Here is a 10,556-nt window from a genome sequence, read left to right as displayed (position 1 = left end):
GAAACACTAAAACTGAAAAGTCGACGTATATGCTAATATGCTTAAGTCACTATGTGTGAAATGTAAAAACAGCATAAAAACAGCATATTCTAAAGGTCAATAGGTCAAACATCAAATGAAACACAAACAGAAAAGTCGAGATATGCTAATATGCTAAAGTCACTGTGTGCTAAATGTAAAAACAGCATATTCTAAAGGTCAAAAGGTCAAACATCAAATGAAGCACTGAAACAGAAAAGTCTATATATATGTTAATATGCTAAAGTCACTGTGTGCTAAATGTAAAAGCAGCACATTCTAAACGTCAAACATCAAATTAAACACTGAAACGGAAAAGTCAATATATATGCTAATATGCTAAAGTCACTGTGTGCTAAATGTAAAAACAGCACATTCTAAAGGTCAAACAACAAATTAACCACCGAAACAGAAGTCAAACTAAAAAAAGACACACACTCCAATTAGATTTTGACATTTATTTATGAAAATATACTTAGTGATTGTGTTTATTAAATATAAATTCTGTACAAGTTTATGTACAAATTAAATAAAACTGTACACACATTGCATGGTCTTAAATTAACATGCTCAAAATACACCCGAGAGAGCACACACACAACTTTGGGATGAAGATGAAAGACAATGATGATGAAGGAAGGCACCTTTTTGTTACTAGGCGGATCGTCGCCATGCGCAGCGTGCGCGATCCTGGCAATGATTGGAAAAAGTGCAAGAGTGGCAACAACATTCAACATTCAGTCGGCATAAAAAAAATTTAAAAATCATTTCAAAACGTCTTGTTCAATATCCAAAACTTTCCATGGTTTGACGTCAAACCTGCAACGACATCAAAAGACAAAAACGTGTAAGTATACAAATTGAAATGCTTCAAAAAAAAAAAAAAAAAAAAAAAAAAAAAACAGCAATAATAATAATTGGTTATGCACCAATTTCGATACTGGATTAAAAAAAATATATATTTTATGGTGTTTTTTTAAAAAAAAATTATATAGAGATACAAATTTATATTTTTCTAATAATACTAAATTTTAAATGTTGGTCAGACACTGTTTGACTCATTGGATGTCATTGACAGCCATAGACGTCTAATTTATTTCAAGTGGGAGGGTTGGCAGCAAATGCCTGAACTACAGTGGTATGAGAGAACCTTTTGGAATTTCTCACATTTCTGCATCAAATCACCATCAAATGTGATCTAATCTTTGTCAAAATCACACAGATGGAAAAAAAAGTGTCTGCTTTAACTAAAACCACCCAAACATTCATAGGTTTTCATATTTTAATAGTACGCAAACAATGACAGAAGGTGGACAAGTGTACCATCGCGTTTAATATTTTGTGCCCCCCTCCCCCACTTGGCAGCAACAACTTCAACCAGACACTTCATGTAGCTACAGACCAGTCCGACACATCGATCAGGACAAATCTTGGCCCATTCTTCCCTACAAAACTGCTGTAGTTCAGTCAGCTTCCTGGGATGTCTGGCATGAATCGTTGTCTTTAGGTCAAACAACAGCATCTCAATGGGGTTCAAGTCTGGACTTTGACTTGGCCACTCCAGAACGTGTATTTTGTTCTTCTGAACCCATTCTGAAGTTGATTTTGGATGATCATCCATCCTATTTTCAGCTTCAACTGTCTGACAGACGGCCTCAGGTTTTCCTGCAAAATTTTTGAATTCATTTTTACATTAATGATTGCAAGTTGTCCAGGCCCCGAGGCAGCAAAACAGCCCCAAATCATGCTTGACGCAGGGAATGAGGTGTTGATGTTGGTGAGCTGTTCCATTTTCTTTCATACAGTGGGGAGAACAAGTATTTAATACACTGCCGATTTTGCTGGTTTTCCCACTTGCAAGCCATGTAGAGGTCTGTAATTTGTATCATAAGTTCTCTTCAACTGTGAGGGACGGAATCTAATACAAAAATCCGGAAAATCACATTGTATCATTTTTAAATAATAAATTTGTATTTAACTGCATGAAATGAGTATTTGATACATTACCAACTAGTAAATATTTCGGCTCTTAGTTCTTTTTTAAGAACCCCTCCTGTTCTCCACTCATTACCGGAAGTAACTGCACCTGTTTGACCTTGTTACCTGTATAAAAGACACCTGTTCACATGCTCAAACAAACAAACTCCAACCTCTCCACAATGGCCAAGACCAAAGAGCTGTGTAAGAACATCAGGGATAAAATAATAGACCTGCACAAGGCTACGATGGGCTACAGGAAAATAAGCAAGCAGCTTGGTGAGAAGGTAACAACTGCTGGAGCGATTATTAGAAAATGGAAGAAGTTCAAGTTGACGGTCAATCTGCCTCGTTCTGGGGCTCCATGCAAGATCTCATCTCGTGGGGCATCACTGATCATGAGGGAGGTGAGGGATCAGCCCAGAACTACACGGCAGGACCTGGTCAATGACCTGAAGAGAGCCGGAACCAGAGTCTTGAAGAAAACACATGACGCCGTCATGGATTCAAATCCGACAGCGCACGCAAGGTCCCGCTGCTGAAGGCAGTGCATGTCCAGACACGTCTGAAGTTTGCCACTGACCATCTGGATGATCCAGAGGAGCAATGGGAGAAGATCATGTGGTCGGATGAGACCGAAATGGAACTTTTTGGTCCAAACTCGGCTCGTCGTGTTTGGAGGAAAAAGAAGGATGAGTACAACCCCAAGAACACCATCCCAACCGTGAAACATGGAGGAGGAAACATCATTTTTTTTGGGCTGCTTCTCTGCCAGGGGTACAGGACGACTGCACCGTATTGAGGGGAGGATGGATGGGGCTATGTATCGCCAGATCTTGGCTGACAACCTCCTTCCTTCAGTGAGAGCCCTGAAGATGGGTCGTGGCTGGGTCTTCCAGCATGACAACGAAGCCAAGGCAACTAAAGAGTGGCTCCGTAAGAAGCATCTTAAGGTCCTAGCCAGTCACCAGATCTGAACCCGATAGAAAATCTATGGAGGGAGCTGAAAGTCCGTGTTGCCCGGCAGCAGCCCCGAAACCTGAAGGCTCTGGAGAAGATCTGCATGGAGGAGTGGGCCAAAATCCCTGTTGCAGTGTGTGCAAACCTTGTCAAGGACTACAGGAAACGTTTGGTATCTGTAATAGCAAACAAAGGTTTCTGTACCAAATATTAAGTTCAATTTTTGTGATGTATCAAATACTTATTTCATGCAATTAAATGCAAATTTATAATTTAAAAATCATACGTGATTATCTGTTTTTTGGTATTAGATTCCGTCCCTCACAGTTGAAGAGAACTTATGATACAAATTACAGACCTCCACATGCTTTGCAAGTGGGAAAACCAGCAAAATCGGCAGTGTATCAAATTCTTGTTCTCCCCACTGTACATGACGTTGTGTGTTACCCCCAAACAATTCAACTTTGGTTTCACCAGTCTATAAAATATTTTGCCAAAACTTCTGTGGAGTGTCCAAGTGCCGTTTTTACAAACATCAAACGAGCAACAATGTTTTTTTGTAGACAGCAGAGGTTTCCTCCGTGGAGTCTGGGCCATTGTTTTACATATAGTTGAGATATTGGACAGTGCCATTGATTTCTGTCAGTCTTTAGCAGACACTCTAGGGTTCTTTTTACCTCTCCGAGTATTCTGCGCTGAACTCTTGGCATCTTCTTTAGTGGACGGCCACTCTTTGGGAGAGAAGCAACAGTGCCAAACCCTCTCCATTTGTAGACAACTTCTCTTTTGATTGATGAACATCCAGACTTTTACAGATGCTTTTGTACCCTTTCCAAGCTTTATACAAAGATTGCAGGTTTTCAGACAGCTCTTTTGACTGACCGACCAACCCGATCAAGACATTTCTTACTAGGTGTGTGTTTTATGGTGGGCAGGGCAGTTTTAAACCACTCATCAGTGATTGGGCACACACCTGACTTAAAATGTTTGGTAAACATTGGTTTCAATTGCTCTTTAAGTCTCCTTAGGGCAGACTTATTTTTCCCCCTTCAGTCATTATTTGTAGTTCTGCACCGATTAATCGATTAACTCGAGTATTCGTTTAGAGAAAAATATTCGAATTTTATTGCTTCGAGTATTCGTTTAATTAAAGTGGCGTTGTAATGGTTTGTTTTGAAAGTGTTTGCATTTAGTTTTATTGATTCGGGTGGATACACTGCCCTCTGGTCTGCCTAATTTCAAATGGGTGAATCCAACTGCTCCCTGTTAAGACCAACATATGCAAAGTTTTTGTTTGAGATAATGTTTTTTATGCATTCATAATTTAGTTTATAGGCATATTTAGCCGTTTTTTGTGGGAATATGTGAACCGTTTGTTTAAAGCATTGTAAAAAAAAAACAAACAAAAAAAACAAAAACAAAAAACATAGCATTTTATAGCAGTGAAGCTAGCGGACCTTTGCTATGTAAGTTAGCCAATTGTTCTCTTGTTGTACTCAGATCCGCATTCATTTTTTTCTACTGTTTAAGGCTCAGCTGAGGTATTTTAATTTTTCATATTCCCTATCCAATTACTCGATTATTCGAACTTACTAGTTCATCGATTAATCGACTACTAAAATAATCGATAGCTGCAGCCCTAATTGTTTGCATGCTATCCTCGTTAAAATATGAAAACCTATAAATGTTTGGGTGGTTTTAGTTGAAGCAGACACTGTTTTTTCATCTGTGTGGTTTTGACAAAGATCATGTCACATTCGATGGGGATTTTATTTACAGAAATGTGAGGAATTCCAAAAGGTTCAGACACTTTTTCATTACACTATACTGCCACCCTCCCGCTTGATATTTGAAGTGAGCCAATATCAACAGGATGTGACATAGAAATGCCCAAAAAACAACAGGAAGTGGCCAAGAAATGCCCCATAATAAACAGGAAGTGACCTGTAAATGTTTCAAAACTAACAGGAACTGAGCCAATATCAATAGAAAGTGACCCATAAATGCCTAAAAATTAAAAGGGACCTGCAAATATCCCAAAATTAACAGAAGGTGAACAAATATCACCTAGAAATATCCCTAAATACACAGGAAGTGACCTGATATCGATAGGAAGTGACTTATAAACCTCTCAAAACTAACAGGAAATGAGCCAATATCAATAGGAAGTGACCCATAAATGCCTAAAAATGAAAGGAACCTGCAAATATCCTTAGATTAACAGGAAGTGAGCAAATCTCAACAGGATGTGACCTAAAAATGCCCAAAAATTGACAGGAAGTGACCTAGTAATGCCCTATAATTTCCAAAAAATTACTTATATCAACAGGAAATGATCTGTAAAGGTCCCAAGATTAACAGGAAGTGAACAAATATCAACATGCTGTGACCTAGAAATACCCCAAAATCAACAGGAAGTGACCTGAAACGTCTCAAAACTAAGAGGATCTGAGCCAATTTCAATAGAAAGTGACCCATAAATGCCTAAAAATTAAAAGGGACCTGCAAATATCCAAAAACTAACAGGAAGTAAGCAAATGTCAACAGGAAGTGAAATATGAAAACTAGGGTTGTTCCGATCGTTTTTTTTGCTACCGATCCGATCCCGGTCGTTTTAGTTTGATTATCTGCCGATCCCGATATTTCCCGATCCGATTGCTTTTTTTTTGCTCCCGATTCAATTCCAATCATTCCCGATAATTTTTCCCGATCATATACATTTTGGCAATGCATTAAGAAAAAAAATGAATAAAACTAATATACGAATATAACATTCAATATACAGTACATACGTATTGTATTTGTTTATTATGACAATTAATCCTCAAGATGGCATTTACATTATTAACATTCTTTCTGTGAGAGGGATCCACGGAAAGAAAGACTTGTAATTCTTAATGGATACATGTGACTTTGTATATTGTGACTAAATATTGCCATCTAGTGTATTTGTTGAGCTTTCAGTAAATGATACTGTAGCCATTTAACTGTTCTGCCCAAATGCATGATGGGAAGTGCAACCATGACCGTGCGTAGTGGCACCAATTGATATATCTTCTCTGCGTTGGGAAGTAACATAGGGTGTTAAGAAAAAGATCAACCACTACCGTTCTTCCCCACATTTCTCCCCACGATATTTCTAATGTTGAGTGAGGGATTTTAAGGCTTTAGCCAATTAAAAAGAGGCTCCAAAGACTGCCAAAATTCTCTCTACTCATTTTACGCTGCCTGTTAGCTCTATATATAAGTAAAACGGCTCCATTACAGATTGAACGCGACAATGCGTGAGTGGGTCGTGGAGCGCATGCGTTAATTGCATTAAATATTTTAACGTGAGTAATTTAAAAAAGATTAATTACCGCCGTTTACGCGATAAATTTGATAGCCCTACTTTAGGCCAAAACTAAAGACTCTGGATGAATGTAAGACATTTTGTCTGTAATGTTAAATACAATTAGAAAACGATTTAATTAAAAAATATCTATATATTAAAAAAAGGCATGTCCGATATTTTTTTGCCGATTCCGATACTTTGAAAATGACGTGATCAGACTCGATCGATCGGGACATCTTTAACTAGTAAAGCAATCTTTATAATACTCCGCCTTGATATTTATTTGTAAAACATTCAGTGCAAACGAGTAAATCGTACATTAAAAAAGTCAAGGCAAACTTGGCAAAATTCTGTGCAAAACAGACAAACATAGGAAAAAAAATATATATATATAATAATATAATATAACATATATATATATATAATATAATATAATAATAAATATAAATGTTTGGGTGGTTTTAGTTAAAGCAGACAGTTTTTTCATCTGTGTGATTTTGACAAGGATCATGTCACATTTGATAGGGATTTTATGCAGAAATGTGAGAAATTCCAAAAGGTTTAGACACTTTTTAATAACACTGTACTGCCACCCTCCCGCTTCCAATGGATTGGACGTCTATTAGTGATAAACTCTAGGAAATTCATGGCAGTACCATCATTCACCACCCTTAACAAAATGGCCTCAGGGCAGCCATGTTGGTAGGGGCAACGTTTCCATCAAAGTCAATGCATTGACATAAAAAATAAAGTCATAACTAAAGATGTCCCGATCGATCGAGTCCGATCACGTCATTTTCAAAGTATCGGAATCGGCAAAAAAATATCGGACATGCCTTTTTTTAATATATATATATTTTAATTAGGGCTGTCAAACGATTAAAATTTTTAATCGAGTTAATTACAGCTTAAAAATTAATTAATCGTAATTAATCGCAATTAATCGCAATTCAAACCATCTATAAAATATGCCATATTTTTCTGTAAATTATATATATATTCTGTAAAATAATTTGTTGGAATGGAAAGATAAGACACAAGATGGATATATACATTTAACATACGGTACATAAGGACTGTAGTGGGCATTTCACTCGACTGTCATTTAAGTCTGTCTATGCTGTCCTCACTCCGAAGCGTCTACTTTTTCCAAAGCTAGACAGCTAGTGAACGACGCCTTAATAATCAGACTTCTTCCTTTTTCATCTGATTTATTAATAAAATGGCCTCAAACCATTGTCCTCTTAAGACTGTCGTAAAACTACAAAAAGTACACAAGCATTGCATTAGCAACAACGTTAGCTTAGCACGCTATACAGGTTCACTAAACATAAACAGAAAGCGTCTCATACAAAAAATAGAACATTTCGCTTACTAACAAAATATGTACATTCTTCACAACAACCATACTTACGGACAAATCTTGTCCAAGGATCATATAAGCACAACATTACAACGTAGGCGTCAGCCCGAGACGTCGTGCAGCCACATTGAACTGGCAAGAAAGCAATAAACCATGTCGCAAAGCGACCACAAGAGTTCGCTGTTGGACAGCACAAAAAACCTTGCTGTAAAACTTACCAAAAGGCAGAATACTGTCTGAGCGGGACATGTGCGTTAATTGCGTCAAATAGTTTAACGTGATCAATTGAAAAAATTAATTACCGCGCGTTAACGCGATAATTTTGACAGCCCTAATTTTAATTAAATCGTTTTCTAATTGTATTTAACGTTACAAACAAAATGTCTTACATTCATCCAGAGGCTTTAGTTTTGGCTTAAAGTAGGGCTATCAAATTTATCGCGTAAACGGCGGTAATTAATTTTTTTTTAATTAATCACTTTAAAATATTTAATGCAATTAACGCAGGCGCTGCACGACCCACTCACGCATTGTCGCATTCAATCTATAATGGCGCCGTTTTCCTTATATACAGTGCCTTGCAAAAGTATTCGGCCCCCTTGAACCTTGCAACCTTTCGCCACATTTCAGGCTTCAAACATAAAGATATGAAATGTAATTTTTTTGTCAAAAATCAACAACAAGTGGGACACAATCGTGAAGTGGAACAACATTTATTGGATAATTTCAACTTTTTTAACAAATAAAAAACTGAAAAGTGGGGCGTGCAATATTATTCGGCCCCCTTGCGTTAATACTTTGTAGCGCCACCTTTTGCTCCAATTACAGCTGCAAGTCGCTCGGGGTATGTTTCTATCAGTTTTGCACATCGAGAGACTGACATTCTTCCTTGCAAAACAGCTCGAGCTCAGTGAGGTTGGATGGAGAGTGTTTGTGAACAGCAGTCTTCAGCTCTTTCCACAGATTCTCGATTGGATTCAGGTCTGGACTTGGACTTGGCCATTCTAACACCTGGATACGTTTATTTTTCAACCATTCCATTGTAGATTTGGCTTTATGTTTTGGATCATTGTCCTGTTGGAAGATAAATCTGCGTCCCAGTCTCAGGTCTTGTGCAGATACCAACAGGTTTTCTTCCAGAATGTTCCTGTATTTGGCTGCATCCATCTTCCCGTCAGTTTGAACCATCTTCCCTGTCCCTGCTGAAGAAAAGCAGGCCCAAACCATGATGCTGCCACCACCATGTTTGACAGTGGGGATGGTGTGTTCAGGGTGATGAGCTGTGTTGCTTTTACGCCAAACATATCGTTTTGCATTGTGGCCAAAAAGTTCAATTTTGGTTTCATCTGACCAGAGCACCTTCTTCCACATGTTTGGTGTGTCTCCCAGGTGGCTTGTGGCAAACTTTAAACGAGACTTTTTATGGATATCTTTGAGAAATGGCTTTCTTCTTGCCACTCTTCCATAAAGGCCAGATTTGTGCAGTGTACGACTGATTGTTGTCCTATGGACAGACTCTCACACCTCAGCTGTAGATCTCTGCAGTTCATCCAGAGTGATCATGGGCCTCTTGGCTGCATCTCTGATCAGTTTTCTCCTTGTTTGAGAAGAAAGTTTGGAAGGACGGCCGGGTCTTGGTAGATTTGCAGTGGTCTGATGCTCCTTCCATTTCAATATGATGGCTTGCACAGTGCTCCTTGAGATGTTTAAAGCTTGGGAAATCTTTTTGTATCCAAATCCGGCTTTAAACTTCTCCACAACAGTATCTCGGACCTGCCTGGTGTGTTCCTTGGTTTTCATAATGCTCTCTGCACTTTAAACAGAACCCTGAGACTATCACAGAGCAGGTGCATTTATACGGAGACCTGATTACACACAGGTGGATTCTATTTATCATCATCGGTCATTTAGGACAACATTGGATCATTCAGAGATCCTCACTGAACTTCTGGAGTGAGTTTGCTGCACTGAAAGTAAAGGGGCCGAATAATATTGCACGCCCCACTTTTCAGTTTTTTATTTGTTAAAAAAGTTTAAATTATCCAATAAATGTTGTTCCACTTCACGATTGTGTCCCACTTGTTGTTGATTCTTGACAAAAAAATGAAATTTCATATCTTTATGTTTGAAGCCTGAAATGTGGCGAAAGGTTGCAAGATTCAAGGGGGCCGAATACTTTTGCAAGGCACTGTATAGAGTTAACAGGCAGCGTAAAATGAGTAGAGAGAATTTTGGCAGTCTTTGGAGCCTCTTTTTAATTGGCTAGAGCCTTAAAATCCCTCTCTCAATAATTAGAAATATAGTGGGAAGCAATGTGGGGAAGAACGGTCGTGGTTGATCTTTTCCTTAACACCCTATGTTACTTCCCAACGCAGAGAAGATATATCAATTGGTGCCACTACGCTAAGTCATGGTTGCACTTCCCATCATGCATTTGGGCAGAACAGTTAAATGGCTACAGTATCATTTACTGAAAGCTCAACAAATACACTAGATGGCAATATTTAGTCACAATATACAAAGTCACATTTATCCTTTAAGAATTACAAGTCTTTCTATCTGTGGATCCCTCTCACAGAAAGAATGTTAATAATGTAAATGCCATCTTGAGGATTTATTGTCATAATAAACAAATACAGTACTTATGTACTGTATGTTAAAAGTATATATTCGTCCGAGTTTTATTCATTTTTTTCTTAACGCATTGCCAAAATGTATATGATCGGAAAAAATGATCGGGAATGATTGGAATTGAATCGGGAGCAAAAAAAAAAAAAAAAGCAATCGGATCGGGAAATATCGGGATCGGCAGATACTCAAACTAAAACGATCGGGAGCAAAAAAACATGATCGGAACAACCCTAGTCATAACTAGTTAAAAGGATATTTTATCAATGCCATAGC

At 38.0% G+C, this 10,556-nt stretch overlaps 1 protein-coding gene across 1 annotated transcript in view; it reads right to left on the bottom strand.

Moving 5' to 3' along the window:
- Positions 1 to 284: 284 nt before the first annotated feature.
- The window catches only part of dlc (deltaC), a 95,416-nt gene continuing 85,144 nt past the window's right edge, over positions 285 to 10,556 (bottom strand). The window contains exon 10 of the mRNA XM_057838239.1: positions 285 to 837. Within this exon, the coding sequence (XP_057694222.1) occupies positions 832 to 837 (6 nt within the window). The 3' untranslated portion in view covers positions 285 to 831. The remainder of the gene's footprint in view (positions 838 to 10,556) is intronic.

This window comes from Corythoichthys intestinalis, chromosome 6 (assembly GCF_030265065.1).
Source record: "Corythoichthys intestinalis isolate RoL2023-P3 chromosome 6, ASM3026506v1, whole genome shotgun sequence".
Classification (NCBI taxonomy): Eukaryota; Metazoa; Chordata; class Actinopteri; order Syngnathiformes; family Syngnathidae; genus Corythoichthys; species Corythoichthys intestinalis.
This window is presented reverse-complemented; position numbering and strand designations above follow the sequence as displayed.